The following is a 19,829-nucleotide window of genomic DNA, read 5'->3' as shown; positions in this document are numbered from 1 at the left end:
AATCCCATGACTGTACATTAATCCAGAATATCTGGACATCATTCCTATTAATTCTAGTCCTAATCAATGTTACTGTATATCATTACTGCCATATCATTGAGACTGAGAAATGTTATAATGTACAGTGAGACAATGGGGACATATTATTATGGCAGATTTGCATTCTCTATAATGACCACTAGATGGCGCTGTTACATTCTCCCAGTTTTCCTGATGGTAATGAATCCAGTGTGCACAAAGTGACTTTTCCCGTCAATCTCCCATCCCTTCACATGAAGACTTTCTGCTCCCACTTCGGTCTGAATAATATTAATACTAATAACATAACCCTGTGGCTGGGGCAGGCGCTCCCACAGGGGCTCGTACTGCTGCAGACTTTGCTACATACATTGGATATTTTGGGTCTAACATGAACCTTTGCCTTTTGCTTGTGCCCGCAGGTCTGCAGAGATTCTGTGAAGACATAGAGATGATGATTGGATTCCAGCCCAATCGCTTCTGGAAGATTTGCTGGGCCTTCGTCACGCCAACTATTCTAACTGTAAGGAGAGTTAATAGAACTTTTTACATTGGGGTGTAATATAGTGCTTAGGTGCCGGACATAGGGACCACAACTTCGGGGAGGAGGGTGAGAATAGTCCGTGAGTGCAGGACATAGGGATCACAACTTCGGGGAGGAGGGAGAGTAAGGTCCGTGAGTGCAGGACATAGGGACCACAACTTCGGGGAGGAGGGAGAGAATAGTCCGTGAGTGCAGGACATAGGGACCACAACTTCGGGGAGGAGGGTGAGAATAGTCCGTGAGTGCAGGACATAGGGACCACAACTCCGGGGAGGAGGGAGAGAATAGTCCGTGAGTGCAGGACATAGGGATCACAACTTCGGGGAGGAGGGAGAGTAAGGTCCGTGAGTGCAGGACATAGGGACCACAACTTCGGGGAGGAGGGAGAGAATAGTCCGTGAGTGCAGGACATAGGGACCACAACTTCGGGGAGGAGGGTGAGAATAGTCCGTGAGTGCAGGACATAGGGATCACAACTTCGGGGAGGAGGGAGAGTAAGGTCCGTGAGTGCAGGACATAGGGACCACAACTTCGGGGAGGAGGGAGAGAATAGTCCGTGAGTGCAGGACATAGGGACCACAACTTCGGGGAGGAGGGAGAGAATAGTCCGTGAGTGCAGGACAAAGGGACCACAACTCCGGGAAGGAGGGTGAGAATAGTCCGTGAGTGCAGAACATAGGGACCACAACTCCGGGGAGGAGGGAGAGAATAGTCCGTGAGTGCAGGACATAGGGATCACAACTTCGGGGAGGAGGGAGAGTAAGGTCCGTGAGTGCAGGATATAGGGACCACAACTTCGGGGAGGAGGGAGAGAATAGTCCGTGAGTGCAGGACAAAGGGACCACAACTCCGGGAAGGAGGGAGAGAATAGTCCGTGAGTGCAGGACATAGGGACCACAACTCGGGGAGGAGGGAGAGAATAGTCCGTGAGTGCAGGACATACAGACAGCAACTACGGGGATTAGGGAGAGAATACTCTGCAAGTGCTGGACAAAGGGACCACAACTCCGGGAAGGAGGGTGAGAATAGACCGTGAGTACAGGACATGGGGACCACAAGGAAGGAAAGGTATGGCTAATTAGGGTGCTCGGATCAAAACAGACACTTGTTATAGGTTGAAAAGAAACTTCTTCACATGGTCATTCTACTCACAAAGCTTTTTGGCGATGAATCCGCCTTCATCAGGTGACCGCGACTTCGGGGAGGAGAGAGAGAATAGTCCGTGAGTGCCGGACATAGGGACTGTAGCTACGGTAGGATAGAGAGAATAGTCCATGAGAGGTGGACATAGGGACTGTGACTCATCATACACATACAGCACATATATACACACATGCACATCATACACATGCATCACACATACACATAGATCACACAGACATAATACGCATACAGCACACATACACATAACAGCATACAACATGCATACACATACAGCACAAATGTATACATATACACATACAGCACTTATATATGTATTAGTGATGAGCGAGTGTACTCGTTGCTCGGGAGGTCTCCGAGTATTTGTTAGTGTTCGGAAATTTAGTTTTCATCGCCGCAGCTGAAAGATTTACAGCTACTAGTCAGCCTGAGTACATGTGGGGGTTGCCTGGTTGCTAGGGAATCCCCACATGTATTCAGCCTGTCTAGTAGCTGTAAATCATTCAGTTGCGGCGATGAAAACTAAATCTCCGAACACGAACAAATACTCGGAGGACACCCGAGTGTGCTCTGGAAAACCCGAGCAATGAGTATACTCGCTCATCACATATACATACATATATATACATACACACATTTACACATCATAAACATACACATATACAGCACACATACACATACAGCACATATATATATATACATAAACACATCATACACATGCAGCACACATACACATCATACATATACAAAACACATACATATCATACACATCAACACATATATATACCCAACACTGCCTCACATATCCCCCTCCCCTGTTCATACCTGTGGGGTTGAACACTTGCCACCCCATATGGGCGCAAGATAGGGCATCCGCATAACCCTGCAACATCCCCGCCCAAAACAACATTATCAGCCTCTCCTGCCAATACCTTTAGGGGAAACTTATCATGATTACACTCTGTCCCTAATTTGGTGACCCCTATGGCAGGTATCTCAACATCTTCCAGTTCTATGCCCGGCACAACCTGCTGCAAGATCATCTCCCACATTCTCTGCTGCTTCCATTGCAACTGCAGCGCCTCCTGCTGCCCCTGGAACTGAGCACCTCCTGCTGCTGAATGATGACCACCTATTTCAAAAGCTCCTCCATATTTCCAGCAGACTTGCCCAACGCTATGCAGCACGCTTTGGGGCATGCCTCAGTTCACACTGGCCCGCATTCTCAGTCATATGTAGTGCACCGCTACGCAGTGAAGAGGCAGTGACCCACAGAATTCAAACACAAAGGTCTCTTTAATGTGTTATCCTCACAGCATTAAAGCTCAAATTCATACAAGTGCATCTCATTAGTGTTCAGTTCACACTAGTTCATAGCACTACATAGTACACGACTTTAAATCACATTCCCTAAACACGCTGAATTTCCCTGTGTCCAGTTTCCGTAGGCGACCGCACACCGTTTCAAAGTCTCTTACACACCGCTTTTACTCACAACTTTACTCCATTGGTTTGTGGCCACTAAACATGCTGGACCTCCTCTGACCAGTTCCCATGGGTGACTGCAGCTCTGTGTTAGCTGTGGATGCCGGGCGTCTCAGCTTCCATGGCTGTTTGGATCCGCTCTGTCCTGTGTCACCGCACACCGACAAAGCTCTGCAGAGCCTCTTGCTCTCCTCCAAACACCAGCTGGACACTGACTCTGACCCTGACACAGGCTCGACCTGACACCCCCCTACCCTATACTACAGGGCTTGCAACATAGAAACCTGTGGCCTTTAGCCACATGGAAAACCTGGGCCGGGAATGAAACGGACTGCAGCACCAACATACTGCAGTCAGTGTCAAAACACAATATCCCAGAGCAGGTTTTCCCTACATCTGCCTTGGACACTAACATGTCCAAGACCAACACCTACTTTTATTATTTCTATTGTGCATTGTAGCCCCACCGCTATGCCCGTGACTGCCATGCACTCCTATGGCCTTCATACGCCTCCATGCACAACCTGGGGAGAACAAACAGCGACCCCTACTTGTGACACCGGTCACTGCCTCACAATATACACATGTATCACACATACACATCATTCACATACAGCACATATATACACATATACATCATATACATATAGCACACATGCACATCATACACACATACATATTATACACATACATCACACATACACATTATACAGATACAGCACACATACACATCCTACACATTTAGCACATATATACACATACATCACACACATCATACACATTTATATACACATACACATCATACACATACATTATATACATACTAGATGGTGGCCCAATTTTGCCCAGTCATGTAGTATTTTGCCCAGTAACGTAGTATAATGCTCCATGCAGTTATGGCCCTATAGATGCCCCATATAATGCTCCATGCAGTTCTTTATGGCCCCATAGACGCTCCATACAGCATTGTGCCACATGTAATGCTGCTGCTGCAATTAAAAAAAAAAATCACATACTCACCTCTCGCCGCTGCTCCTCAGCATCCCGTCTCTCCGCACTGACTGTTCAGGCAGAGGGCGGCGCGCAAACTAATACGTCATCGCGCCCTCTGACCTGCACAGTCACTGCCGAGGACGGGAAGACGGAGCGGCGCCCGGCGGATGGAACGCAGACAGGTGAATATGAAATACTCACCTGCTCATGACGCTGTCCCTGCCTGTCCCATGGTACTGCAGCTTCTTCGCGCCTGCGCGAGAAGGACCTGCCATGACGTCACGGTCACATGACCGTGACGTCATGGCAGGTCCTTCTTGCGCAGGGCCTGTGATGACGTCGCGGTCACATGACCGTGACGTCATGGCAGGTCCTTCTCACGCAGGCGCGCAGGGCCTGTGATGACGTCGCGGTCACATGACCGTGACGTCATGGCAGGTCCTTCGCGCAAACCATCCTTGCCACCGAAGCTGTTGTGAACTCTGTTTTTGGGCTCCCTCTTGTGGTCACAAGTGGTACTGTGTGAGCGCTGTCTTTGGGCTCCCTCTGGTGGCTCTTTGTGTCATTCTGCAGGTCTGAGGCAGGATCAGCTGTCTCGTTATCTGTTAGCTGGTTTTCTATTTAGCTCACCTGGACTTTCAGTGTTTGCCTGCTGTCGATGTATTCAGTGCTATTTTGATCTCTCCTGAATTCCTTCACTATCAGTCTCTTCAAGAGAAGCTAAGTTTTCTGTTTGGTTATTTTTTGCTCATCAGTGTTCAATATGTTTCTTGGTTATTTACTTGTCCTTGTCCAGCTTGCTAATATGTGATTTCCTTGCTTGCTGGTAGCTCTGGGGGGCTGAGTTTCTCCCCTCACACCGTTAGTTGGTGTGGGGGTTCTTGAATTCTCAGCGTGGATATTTTGTATAGGGTTTTTTACTGACCGCACAGTTCCCTGCCTGTCTTCTGCTATCTAGTATTAGTGGGCCTCATTTGCTGAATCTGTTTTAATTTCTACGTTTTGTATTTTCCCCTTACCTCACCGTTAATATTTGTTGGGGGCTTCCTATATCTTTGGGGTCATTTCTCTGAGGCAAGTGAGGTCTTACTTTCTCTATAGGGGTAGCAAGTTTCTCAGGCTGCGTCGAGACATCCAGGAATTTAGGCACGTTCACCGGCTACCTTCAGTGTGTTTGGTTAGGATTAGGTTTTGCGGTCAGTCCAGTTACCACCTCCCTAGAGCTCGTTCTATGTTCAGTTACTTAGCTAGTTCATTCTGTGATCCTCAGCCACTAAGGATCATAACACGAAGCCTGCCGGCGGAAGGTGAGTATATAATGATTTTTTTTTATTATTATTATTATTTTTAACATTAGATTTTTTTACTATTGACGCTGCATAGGGAGCATCAATAGTAAAAACTTGGTCACACAGGGTTAATAACGGCAGTAACGGAGTGAGTTACCTACGGCATAACGCGGTCTGTTACCGCTGGCATTAACCCTGTGTGAGCGGGGAGTATGGAGCGGGCACTGACTGCAAGGGAGTAGGGAGGGACTAATCGGACTGTGGCCGTCGCTGATTGGTCGCGGCCGCCATGACAGGCAGCTGGCGAGACCAATCAGCGACTTGGATTCTATAACAGACAGAGGCCGCGACCAATGAATATCCGTGACAGAAAGAAAGATGGAAGTGACCCTTAGACAATTATATAGTAGATAGCACATACTGTATATCTATATATATATAATTGTCTAAGGGGTACTTCCGTCTTTCTGACGGCAACTTCCATCACGGATATTCATTCGCTGATTGGTCTTGCCAGCTGCCTGTCATGGCTCCCGCGACCAATCAGCGACGGGCACAGTCCGATTAGTCCCTCCCTACTCCCTTGCAGTCAGTTCCCGGCGCCCGCTCCATACTCCCCTCCAGTTACCGCTCACACAGGGTTAATGCCAGCGGTAACGGACCGCGTTATGCCGCAGGTAACTCACTCCGTTACCGCCGCTATTAACCCTGTGTGACCAAGTTTTTACTATTGATGCTGCCTATGCAGCCTCAATAGTAAAAACATCTAATGTTAAAAATAATTTAAAAAAAATAACAAATCATTATATACTCACATTCCGCCACCGGTGACCGGTCCATGCAAGCGGCAGGTTCCGGTGCTAAGGTTGGTGTGTGACAAGGACCTGCCATGACGTCAAAGGTCATGTGACCGCGACGTCATCACACCCTCGGACCGGAAGCTGCCGCCTGAACCGAACACAGGCGACAGAACTACAAGGGGCCCCTTTGGAAGGGGAGTATATGTTTATTTTTTAACCTGTGACATACGTAGCTGGGCAATATACTACGTGGCTCTGTGCTGTATACTACGTCCCTGGGCAATATACTACATCACTGGGCAATATACTACGTAACTGGGCAATATACTACGTGGCTGGGCAGTATACTACGTGGCTCTGTGCTGTATACTACGTCACTGGGCAATATACTACGTCACTGGGCAATATACTACGTCACTGGGCAATATACTACGTGGCTGGGCAATATACTATGTAACTGGGTTACATACTACGTCGCTGTGCAATATACTACGTGGCTCTGTGCTGTATACTACGTAACTGGCCAATATACTACGTGGCTCTGTGCTGTACACTACGTAACTGGGCAATATACTACGTAACTGGGCAATATACTACGTGGCTGTGCAATATACTACGTAACTGGGCAATATACTACGTGGCTGTGCAATAAACTACGTCACTGGGCAGTATACTACGTGGCTGGGCAATATACTACGTGGCTGGGCAATATACTACGTGGCTGGGCAATATACTACGTCGCTGGGCAATATACTACGTGGCTGGGCAATATACTACGTGGCTGGGCAATATACTACGTGGCTGGGCAATATACTACGTCACTGGGCAATATACTACGTGGACATGCATATTCTAGAATACCCGTTGCGTTAGAATCGGGCCACCATCTAGTCTTTTATATATATAATTGTCTAAGGGGTACTTCCGTCTTTCTGTCGGCAACTTCCGTCACGGATATTCATTCACTGATTGGTCTCGCCAGCTGCCTGTCATGGCTGCCGCAACCAATCAGCGACGGCCACAGTCCGATTAGTCCCTCCCTACTCCCCTGCAGTCACTGCCCGGCGCCCGCTCCATACTCCCCGCAGTCACGGCTCACACAGGGTTAATGCCAGCGGTAACGGACCGCTTTATGCCACGGGTAACTCACTCCGTTACCGCCGCTATTAACCCTGTGTGACCAAGTTTTTACTATTGAGGCTGCCTATGCAGCCTCAATAGTAAAAACATCTAATGTTAAAAATAATTTTAAAAAATTAACAAATCATTATATACTCACCTTCCGCCGCCTTTCCGACGCTCCGGTGACCGCTTCATGCAAGCGGCAGGTTCCGCTGCTAAGGTTGGTGTACGACAAGGACGTGCCATGACGTCATGGTCATGTCATGTGACCGCGACGTCATCGCAGGCCCTGCACACCTGCGCGAGAAGGACCTGCCGTGACGTCACGGTCATGTGACCGCGACATCATCACACCCTCGGACCGGAAGCTGCCGCCTGAACCGAACACAGGCGACAGAACTACAAGGGGCCCCTCGGAAGGTGAGTATATGTTTATTTTTTATTTTTTAACCTGTGACATACGTGGCTGGGCAATATATTACGTGGCTGGGCAATATACTACGTGGCTCTGTGCTGTATACTACGTCTCTGTGCAATATACTACGTGGCTCTGTGCTGTATACTACGTCACTGGGCAATATACTACGTCACTGGGCAATATACTACGCGGCTGTATACTACGTCGCGGTGCAATATACTACGTGGCTCTGTGCTGTATACTACGTAACTGGGCAATATACTACGTCACTGGGCAATATACTGCGTCACTAGGCAATATACTATGTAACTAGGCAATATACTACGTGGCTGTGCAATATACTACGTAACTGGGCAATATACTACGTGGACATGCATATTCTAGAATACCCGATGCGTTAGAATCGGGCCACCATCTAGTATATATATATATATATATATATATATATATATATATATATACATACACATCATACACATACACATTATACAGATACAGCACACACATCATACACATTTAGCACATATATATATACACATCATACACATACAGCACACATGCACATTATACAGATACAGCACACATACACATCATATACATATAGCACATATATATATATATATACACATGCACATCATACACATACATCACACATGCACATCATACAAATATAGCACATACACATCATACATATACCGCACACATACACATTATACAGATACAGCACACATATACATATATCACACATACAACACACCTTTAGTGCACACGCAGCACCCACCTGTACGGCATCTCTACAGCACACATACAGCACATATACACTCACTGGCCACTTTATTAGGTCCACCTGTCCAACTTCTTGTTAACACTTAATTTCTAATCAGCCAATCACATGGCGGCAACTCAGTGCATTTAGGCATGTAGACATGGTCAAGACAATCTCCTGCAGTTCAAACCGAGCATCAGTATGGGGAAGAAAGGTGATTTGAGTGCCTTTGAACGTGGCATGGTTGTTGGTGCCAGAAGGGCTGGTCTGAGTATTTCAGAAACTGCTGATCTACTGGGATTTTCACGCACAACAATCTCTAGGGTTTACAGAGAATGGTCCGAAAAAGAAAAAAAATCCAGTGAGCGGCAGTTCTGTGGGCGGAAATGCCTTGTTGATGCCAGAGGTCAGAGGAGAATGGGCAGACTGGTTCGAGCTGATAGAAAGGCAACAGTGACTCAAATCGCCACCCGTTACAACCAAGGTAGGCCTAAGAGCATCTCTGAACGCACAGTGCGTCGAACTTTGAGGCAGATGGGCTACAGCAGCAGAAGACCACACCGGGTACCACTCCTTTCAGCTAAGAACAGGAAACTGAGGCTACAATTTGTACAAGCTCATCGAAATTGGACAGTAGAAGATTGGAAAAATGTTGCTTGGTCTGATGAGTCTCGATTTCTGCTGCGACATTCGGATGGTAGGGTCAGAATTTGGCGTAAACAACATGAAAGCATGGATCCATCCTGCCTTGTATGGAGCATCTTTGGGATGTGCAGCCGACAAATCTGCGGCAACTGTGTGATGCCATCATGTCAATATGGACCAAAATCTCTGAGGAATGCTTCCAGCACCTTGTTGAATCTATGCCACGAAGAATTGAGGCAGTTCTGAAGGCAAAAGGGGGTCCAACCCGTTACTAGCATGGTGTACCTAATAAAGTGGCCGGTGAGTGTACATATTATACACATGCAGCACACATACACATAATACAGATACAGTGCACATACACATCATATAGCACACATACACATACAACACACTTTTTGTGCGCATGCAGTACCCACATGTACGGCATCTCTACAGCCCACACAGACACAGATATTGTATCTGGAGGAAAATAAAATTGCAACAACTATTGACTGACAAGTCCTACATTGTATACAGCACAATAAGTACTGTCCCTGCACAACAGACGAGGATACAGCACTAATATGTTATTTGCTCTCCAGCCAAAATCCATAAAAATAAAAAGTCCAGATTCTAAATACCAAAGACTGAAGCAGCTGCACCGAAGAACCTCTAGATATTGATTTTCACACAATAGCAAGATGCTAATGATTGTACAGTGCAGACCTATAGGGTGACTTATGCCGTGCAATGTCTGACAGAGGCGGGAGGAGGTGGTTCAGTAAGGAATGAACCTGTCCTGCGACTTCTTAAATCCTACATATGGGGTCTGCTGTTTAACAGCTGCAAGTACAATATGTACAATATGTCATTGCTGCTCTGATCACAAGATGGCGCCAAAATGCTTTGTTGCTCCTTTTACGTCCATGAATGTGGATTTACAGGCGGGAGACCCCTTGTTATGTCATACTAGATGTTGGCCCTATTCTAACGCATCGGGTATTCTAGAATATGCATGTCCACGTAGTATATTGCACAGCCCATGTAGTATATTGCCCAGCCACGTAGTATATTACCAGTCACATAGTATATTGCCCTGCCACGTAGTATATTGCCCAGCCACGTAGTATATTGCCCAGCCACGTAGTATATTGCCCAGCCACGTAGTATATTGCCCTGCGACGTAGTATATTGCCCTGCCACGTAGTATATTGCCCAGTGACGTAGTATATTGCCCAGCCACGTAGTATATTGCCCAGCCATGTAGTATATTGCCCTGCCACGTAGTATATTGCCCTGCCACGTAGTATATTGCCCAGTCACGTAGTATATTGCCCAGCCACGTAGTATATTGCCCAGTGACGTAGTATATTGCCCAGCCACGTAGTATATTGCCCAGTTACATAGTATATTGCACAGAGCCACGTAGTATATTGCACAGCGACGTAGTATACAGCACAGAGCCACGTATTATATTGCCCAGTTACGTAGTATATAGCACAGAGCAACGTAGTATATTGCACAGCGACGTAGTATACAGCACAGAGCCACGTAGTATATTGCCTAGCCACGTAGTATATTGCCCAGCTACGTAGTATATTGCCCAGCCATGTATGTCACAGGTTAAAAAATAAACATATACTCACCTTCCGAGGGCCCCTTGTAGTCCTACCGCCTGTGTGCGGTGCACGTGGCAGCTTCCGGTCCCAGGGTTGGTATGAGCGCAGGACCTGTGATGACGTCGCGGTCACATGACCGTGACGTCATGGCAGGTCCTTCTCGCGCAGGCGCGCAGGACCTGTGGTGAGGTCGCGTTCACATGACCGTGACGTCATGGCAGGTCCTTCTCGCATAGCATCCTTAGCACCGGAACCTGCAGGCGCGAGCACATCGTCAGACTACGGAAGGTGAGAATAGCAGGTTTTTTGTTTTTTTTAAATTATTTTTAACATTAGATCTTTTTACTATTGATGCTGCATAGGCAGCATCAATAGTAAAAACTTGGTCACACAGGGTTAATAGCGGCGGTAACAGAGTGCGTAACCCGCGGCATAACACGGTCCGTTACCGCTGGCATTAACCCTGTGTGAGCGGTGACTGACTGACTGGAGGGGAGTATGCGGGCGCCGGGCACTGACTGCAGGGGAGTAGGGAGGGACTAATCGGACTGTGCCCGTCGCTGATTGTCACGGCAGCCATGACAGGCAGCTGGCGAGACCAATCAGCGACGCGGGATTTCCGTGACGGAAGTTGCCGACAGAAAAACGGAAGTACCCCTTAGACAATTATACAGGTCCTTCTCAAAAAATTAGAATATAGTGTTAAATTTCATTATTTACCATAATGTAATGATTACAATTAAACTTTCATATATTATAGATTCATTATCCACCAACTGAAATTTGTCAGGTCTTTTATTGTTTTAATACTGATGATTTTGGCCTACAACTCCTGATAACCCAAAAAACCTGTCTCAATAAATTAGCATATTTCAACCGTCCAATCAAATAAAAGTGTTTTTTAATAACAAACAAAAAAACCATCAAATAATAATGTTCAGTTATGCACTCAATACTTGGTCGGGAATCCTTTGGCAGAAATGACTGCTTCAATGCGGCGTGGCATGGAGGCAATCAGCCTGTGACACTGCTGAGATGTTATGGAGGCCCAGGATGCTTCAATAGCGGCCTTAAGCTCATCCAGAGTGTTGGGTCTTGCGTCTCTCAACTTTCTCTTCACAATATCCCACAGATTCTCTATGGGGTTCAGGTCAGGAGAGTTGGCAGGCCAATTGAGCACAGTAATACCATGGTCAGTAAACCATTTACCAGTGGTTTTGGCACTGTGAGCAGGTGCCAGGTCGTGCTGAAAAATGAAATCTTCATCTCCATAAAGCATTTCAGCCGATGGAAGCATGAAGTGCTCCAAAATCTCCTGATAGCTAGCTGCATTGACCCTGCCCTTGATGAAACACAGTGGACCAACACCAGCAGCTGACATGGCACCCCACACCACTGACTGTGGGTACTTGACACTGGACTTCAGGCATTTTGGCATTTCCTTCTCCCCAGTCTTCCTCCAGACTCTGGCACCTTGATTTCCGAATGACATGCAAAATTTGCTTTCATCAGAAAAAAGTACTTGGGACCACTTAGCAACAGTCCAGTGCTGGTTCTCTGTAGCCCAGGTCAGGCGCTTCTGCCGCTGTTTATGGTTCAAAAGTGGCTTTACCTGGGGAATGCGGCACCTGTAGCCCATTTCCTGCACACGCCTGTGCACGGTGGCTCTGGATGTTTCCACACCAGACTCAGTCCACTGCTTCCTCAGGTTCCCCAAGGTCTGGAATCGGTCCTTCTCCACAATCTTCCTCAGGGTCCGGTCACCTCTTCTCGTTGTACAGCGTTTTCTGCCACATTGTTTCCTTCCAACAGACTTACCATTGAGGTGCCTTGATACAGAACTCTGGGAACAGCCTATTTGTTGAGAAATTTCTTTCTGGGTCTTACCCTCTTGCTTGAGGGTGTCAATGATGGCCTTCTTGACATCTGTCAGGTCGCTAGTCTTACCCATGATGGGGGTTTTGAGTAATGAACCAGGCAGGGAGTTTTTAAAAGCCTCAGGTATCTTTTGCATGTGTTTAGAGTTAATTAGTTGATTCAGAAGATTAGGGTAATAGGTCGTTTAGAGAACCTTTTCTTGATATGCTAATTTATTGAGACAGGTTTTTTGGGTTATCAGGAGTTGTAGGCCAAAATCATCAGTATTAAAACAATAAAAGACCTGACAAATTTCAGTTGGTGGATAATGAATCTATAATATATGAAAGTTTAATTGTAATCATTACATTATGGTAAATAATGAAATTTAACACTATATGCTAATTTTTTGAGAAGGACCTGTATATATAGATGCTGGATTTTTATTGCTGGTGAATAGCATAATGGTCCAAATTTAAGAGCAAATACAATCTTATTGTACCCCCTCCATCACCAGTAATTTCACCAACCACATAGACTTATGCACGTTATCTACACGTTATCTGAGGATTTATGTTCTAAAACATGTTAAGAGTTCAAATAGACATTATGCATTAAAGTAGAGCTATATATAGAAAGATTTTTACATATGTTAGCGGTTTCCAATCTTCATTCATTCTCAGACCCCTTGATATGTAGCTTGTAGCCTGATCCAAGTTTTGGGCTTCTCTTCTGGGAGTGTCTCTCCCAGCAATAAAGGCTGGATGTGAAGTCTGTCTGTGTATCCAGGATGCTGCTGATAACATTGGCTCATATATCAGGCACTTATTTCCTTTTCTTCTGCTTTCCTCCTTATCTATAGCCTGTTTTCTCTGCCCTCCATGAGACTTTTAATGCTTTCTTCCCTGGTCACAGTTTTGAGATCTATGTTCCACCTCCTGCATGCGGCTATTTTCTTTAACACTGATGGAAGCTAGGGGGAGTAGATCGAGGCATCATAACCTGGAGCGCTGATGGATTTGTAATATTTTTTCTGATCACGTAGCTAGATAAAGGAGTTATAGACACTATGCAGCATCAAAATGGTAGAAAAAAATGTAACGAAGACTATTTATAAAGTTGCTTAACTTTGTATGTAGAAAGCAAATGAACAATAAAAAAAATCTGTGTGATGATGTATAAACTAGTAATAACCAGCATCTTTCATTTTACTGCAAATTAAATTTAACTAGAAGAAAATTGTGTTTCTGGTGCCACTGAGAGCTCATCTGCAGATTTTTGCCAGTGTAGCATCACCAGTATGAGTCCCTATAGAGCAGAGGTATCAAACTGCATTCCTCGATGGCCTCAAACCATGAGTGTTTTCAAGATTTCCTTAGCATTCCACAAGGTGCTTGAATCATTCTGTGCAGGTGATTAAATTATCACCTGTGCAATACAAGGAAATCCTAAAAGCATGACCTGTTTGCGGCCCTCGAGGAATGCAGTTTGACACCTCTGCTATAGAGGATGCAAGGAGAAGCAGCACCTTCCAAGTCCTACTTTTAAAGATGTTTTATGTGGGTGTAGTTCCTACTTTCAGACACTGGGTGTCAGCAAAGAGCAATCAAAAATACATAGTATCCATCAGTAGGTCACCATGCAGACTGTATACTGTATCTATCTCTCTGCATTTACAATGTCTGCTCCTCGATTGCTTCAATAATTAAGGATTTCAACTCCAGTCCTGATCAAAACCAATAAAGATATATAGAAAGATGAAAGACAAAAGGGATCAAAGCGATGTGCTGAGCGGACGATATATACCGTACATAGCTATATAACACACAACAAATAGCATTACAATACTGCTATACATTGCTTACAATTAATTCTGTACCTATACATTTATATGCCAGAAATGAATTTAATCTCTATTTAATATCCTCACCTGAAGCTTGAATCTATTAAATAGATTGCAAATATCTGATGTTACAAGTCTGCTGCGTACCTATGACAACACTTCCTGGCCCTGTACTCTGGTAGCTCAGTGTTATCATAGACCAACAGACCTTATAGATGAAAGTTGGGCTTGATGGTTACAATAAGAATATGCATTGTAACCAATGAAATGCTGGCATGCAGGGTCAGTAAGTGTTGTTATATAGACACAATGGAGCTCCTCACTGCAACTGGTTATATGATAGAGCAATGTCTCACAGTGGCACAGAGTATTTCAGGAGAGAAGTGCGGTGACCTGGTGGAAAGTCATAGAGTGAGAGAAAACTAGTATAAGTAGCATAGTCTCCCAGCGGCGCAGAGTATTTAAGGATGGTTGAATAATATAGTGGCAGGAGCAGTCGATTATGAAGAACACAGAGTATTTAAGGAATGTAGTCTACTCATCTTGTGGGAGCTCACAGATGCTAGCAGTGCAGAGTATTTCAGGAGATGAGTGTACTTATTTTGTAGGAGGTCATAGATACAGTGCAGGGACTCCCAGCAGCGCAGAGTATTTATGGAGATGAGTGTACTGGTTTTGTGGGAAGTCACAGACACAGTGCAGGGACAGCAAGCAGAGCAGAGTATTTCAGGAGATGTGTCATAATGGTGTTATAGCTCATATGATAATGGCTGCATGTTAAAGGGGCAGCGTCGTACTGTGATGGTTATAAGTAATAGAGGAGGGGGCTCCTAGCACACAGAGTATTTCAGAAGATGCATGTGCTGGCTTTATTGATTGGACAGAACAGTGCCCCTAGTGGCCATGAGAAGAGGTGACTCTTTGTGGTGTGGGCTACCTGTGCAGCAGCATTAGACACCAGGATAAATCTGCAGCCGATTCCGCGTTATTCGCCCCTCGCTGGTCTGCGTTACAATGTGTCGCCATCTGATGTGTTTCCCTCTTTCTCTTTCAGTTCATTCTGTGCTTCAGCTTCTACCAGTGGGAGCCCATGACTTATGGCAGCTATCACTACCCCACGTGGTCCATGGTCCTCGCGTGGCTGATGCTGGCCTGCTCCGTCATCTGGATTCCGATCATGTTTGTCATCAAAATGCATCTGGCGCCGGGCAGCTTTATTGAGGTAGCGGCTCCATCATTAGCCGCGCTCGGGTTTTGCATACTAAATAACGATTATTTCTTCTGCCCATTGCAAGACAAACATAAAATGAGCTCGTGGCTTCCAATAGGCAGAGAACAGCTGGATTATAAAAAGATTACAGCGCACTTTGTCATGGCCGCGCACCTCGCCAAGCGCACCGTCCCCAGCCCAATACATCGCGTTTACCGCTTTTCACTTGGGAGGTCGAGGAGTCAAAATGGCAATTTAGCGGAGATTAAAAATAACGACATTAGAAGCTCAATTTATTTTAATAGTGAATAAACCGATAATTGTTCTGTCTATGACGCCTCCTCCCCTGATTAATCCGCAGCAGACATTGAGGACGTTCCTCTTTCGCGAGCACCTCGGCGGAGAACGATCATTTGCAGATAATTAGAATCTCAGGTTTCTTATTTAGCTGGGTTTGTATACATCGGGGGATTATCAGAAACACTGATTCAATTACTTTGAAGCCCCCACTGCCCAGGCTACTGGATTCCGTAATTAAGGAAAAAGTGGATGGGAAGCTTTGGATAAGAATCGGAAATCAGATCTAATAGATTTCACTGAGGTTCCTCTGGGATGGACGCGTTCTGCTGGTGGCCCAGTGATGTATCATTGACTTATTACTGATTCTATAAGGTGGTTATCTTCTTAAGAGCTGAGTTTAAACTACTACCCCTATTGCTGTACTAATACCCCCACAGAGACAGATAACACCAATGCTATGGAGCTCAAGAGGCACGGGAAGCTAAAACTGGCATAAGAACCAATATGGAGGTAGCATGGGTGAATGGCCAAAGTCAACTATGGAGGTGATATAGAAATTTAGTGGCCAATTAATGTCCAACCCCAAGAAATGGGGCCCTATTTTCATTTTGGGGTCCTCTTATTAGGACTTTCTTGTATTAAGCTGTTTTATGAAATGAGGCTCTTTGCTCTTCCATTGTTCATTGATCTCATTGGATTGAAACCAACTGATACCCAGTGAGACCTGAAAATGTCCAATGAAACCAAAGGGCTTCCAAGAAAACTAATAGATGCTAACTAAAAGCAACAATGTCCAACAAAGTCAATGGATTCATTCTGGTATCAACCTAAAAGGTGGACGTTTGGTGGTGGCGGGAGCAAATGGGTGCTATGGTGGAAGTGGAGGATAATTGAGGCCATTGGTGGCCATTGGTGGCCATTGAGTGAAATATTTCCATTGAGTCTTGGATTGGCTTTGAATGTAACGATGAGCTGCAAATTTTTGCGATCGAGTTATTACAAAAGCAAAATACCCTAGAATAGTCACGCAATGGATGGAGATGACTCAACAATGGTCTTCTTCCAGCCCTTTCTTAACCCTATGGGAGATTAAAAGTATACAGTGAAATCTTTCCACCTTTTTGGGAACAGCTCCCCTAATCTAGACAAGGCTTTCTGGTGTGAATTTCCAGTTCTTCTAGATCTCCTTCTCTCAGAAGACCACCCCCCAGAAGACCATTTTCTTGACCTTGGAGAAGTTTGTATGATAAGTTACCTAAATTTACCAACATTTTACACTTTACTAACCCTTTTGTTCTCACCTTGCAGAGGCTGAAGCTGATCTGCTCTCCGCAGCCAGATTGGGGTCCGTTCTTGTCAAAACACCGTGGAGAACGTTACAAGAACATGATTGACCCACTGGGCACCTCTTCACTTGGCCTGAAGCTTCCTCCTAAGGATATGGAGCTAGGAACACAATGCTAGTACATATGGTGTCTGTACCTTTGTCGTACAGGCTCCCCACATTCCTCATAACATCCGTCGTCTTCTTCTCCCGTAGCCGACAGGGCAGGTGGCCTCTTAGATAAACAGTAGGATCCCTTGTTGCATGCTGTAGCCAACACCTAAACTGTCCGCCTTGCACATTTGTTGCTTCTCTATAGTGTCCACAGCCTTTTGTTTGACTGCCAAATATCAGCAGTGCCTCTGACGATGATTGTCCAGCTGCAGTAAGTAATATTATTTTATAGTAGTTGTTCCTGCCATGATATAAGAGTATTGTATAGAGTGTGAGCCATTTCATTGTAATGCGAAGAACATCCATTGTTTAGTCCATCGTCAATGGGTAACACACAAAGCGCACCTTTCTTACTAGCCCAGAGTGGTTCTGGTCTGGTTTCAGATCTTCAGATGTGTGGAGATACAGGGCAAGTCATATGTTATGGTAGGAAACTGGACTGGGTTAGAGTTCTTGGAGATAGACCACTATTCATAATGGTGGCTTCAACAGGTCAACTTTCTCGTCGGGTCAATCGAGGACGCCATTAGGATTGTTAACGATTAGTGGATGAATGATGTTTTCATGCTCATCTGAGTGGCTTCCTCAAGTCAAAATTAGGAAAGTTCTTCAAGAAGATAATGTCTTGTAGATCTGCCATTAGGGGCCATTGGATGAATGGTGATAGAGTCTAAGAAATTATCTAAGGAAGTCAATTAGTGGAACAAGGAAACATCTTTTAAAATCTAAACAAGTCCAGTTGATGTTGGTTTTACTTCTACTTGTGACTTGAAAATACGATAAAAAAAAAACATTATAGACAGGTCCAAAAACTTCTCAGCACAAAAGTTAAAGTGACTTTCTCCAAAGTTCCTATATGCAAGAACTTAGACCCGGTCTACAGTGCGGCCAAGGCAAGGGGCTTAATAGTCTTAGCATGGACCAAACATTTATTGAATTGTCCTTGCTGGGGCGATTTAGCTCAATATTGGCTCCTCCACCACCTCTTTGGGTCACTCTTCTGACCAATAATAATAAAGCAATGACTTTGCCTATAATTGCGTCTTCCATCTCTAAACTTTGCATATCAGTTTGTTTATTTGCCATGGGCTACTGAACTAATTATTGGTGAGTGGAATGACACTTTAATGCCTAAATAACTAAAAGAATCAAATGTCTATTAAAAGAAATTTTGGAAATCTCAACATCTTTTTATGTTGAAACTTACATTACTCTTTCCTTCTTGCTGTATATACATGCAACTATTAGTATTTGGATTTCTTCCTGTCGTTCCTCTTTGCAGGGTCTTTCCTGTTTACTATGCAAAGTAAAATTGCCAATTCGCCTCTAGCAAGCCATCAAATAATGGTCACCGTTGATGGATGTTCAGTTTTTTGCACATAATATGGGTTAATAATGAATCTAATTCAACCCCAATGTTATAGCTGGAGGAAATTAATATAAATGTATCACAACGATAGACCCAGATTGACTTAATTGGACTTTATAATGATTCATCCTTTAAGGATGGTTGTCTTGTAAAGACAGCCTATTATATATTTTTAGGAGGGCATGTTGAGGTAATAGATGGGATCCCTTTATTGGCACCCCACTATATTAAATAGTACTGTCACATCCGTCTAAGGCTACGTTCACATTTGCGTTGTTGGGCGCAGCGTCGCCGACGGATACTGATGCATGCGTCATGTCATGCGCCCCTATCTTTAACATGGGGGGCGCATGGGCATGCGCCGGTATGCGTTGTCTAGCGTTGTCTGACGCATGCGTCACTTGGGCGCAACAGTCCGGGCGTAGCCGACGCTACATTATGCAGTTTTTCTGCGGCCAAAATTCATGTAAACGTTGAACGCATGCGTCAAAAAACGCTGCGTTGTGTATGCGTTTTGCGTTGCTTCGGCGACGCTGCGCCCAACAATGCAAATGTGAACGTTACCTAAAAGGGCTCTTTGTTTATTCAACTTGTTGGATGCCCATTAGATTCATTAGATGTCCAATGAAACTAATTGACACCCACTGAAACCAGTAGGTGTCCAGTATACCAACAGACATTCGGTAAGACCAATGGATGCCCACTGAATCCAATGGATGGCCAATAAAACCAACTGAGACTCATTAATCCAATATATGTCTATTGAAACCAATGGATGTCCAATGAAATCTATAGACATCCAATAAAATTAATACACAGCCATGATGCCCATTGAAACCATGTGATATCTGAAGACATCAGTGGATGCTCATTGAAACCAGTAGATGTCCCATAAGCCAAATATTTGCCT

The 19,829-nt window shown here is 45.0% G+C and overlaps 1 protein-coding gene and 1 long non-coding RNA gene across 2 annotated transcripts in view; one reads left to right on the top strand and one right to left on the bottom strand.

The window, feature by feature from the left end:
- SLC6A5 (solute carrier family 6 member 5) overlaps positions 1-17,538 on the top strand; it is a 65,835-nt gene extending 48,297 nt beyond the window's left edge. The window contains exons 14-16 of the mRNA XM_077287199.1: positions 441-541; positions 15,597-15,764; positions 17,361-17,538. Coding sequence (XP_077143314.1) covers positions 441-541; positions 15,597-15,764; positions 17,361-17,516 — 425 coding nt within the window. The 3' untranslated portion in view covers positions 17,517-17,538. The remainder of the gene's footprint in view (positions 1-440; positions 542-15,596; positions 15,765-17,360) is intronic.
- Positions 405-3,447, bottom strand: LOC143806545 (uncharacterized). Its single transcript, XR_013221503.1, has 3 exons — positions 3,219-3,447; positions 1,715-1,810; positions 405-539 (listed from the first exon to the last, which is right to left on the bottom strand). It is a non-coding gene; the product is annotated as an uncharacterized LOC143806545 (long non-coding RNA).
- Positions 17,539-19,829: the final 2,291 nt, after the last annotated feature.

Source organism: Ranitomeya variabilis, chromosome 2, assembly GCF_051348905.1.
Source record: "Ranitomeya variabilis isolate aRanVar5 chromosome 2, aRanVar5.hap1, whole genome shotgun sequence".
Classification (NCBI taxonomy): Eukaryota; Metazoa; Chordata; class Amphibia; order Anura; family Dendrobatidae; genus Ranitomeya; species Ranitomeya variabilis.
The sequence above is the reverse complement of the archived record's forward strand: the minus strand, read 5'-3'. Positions and strand labels throughout refer to the sequence as shown.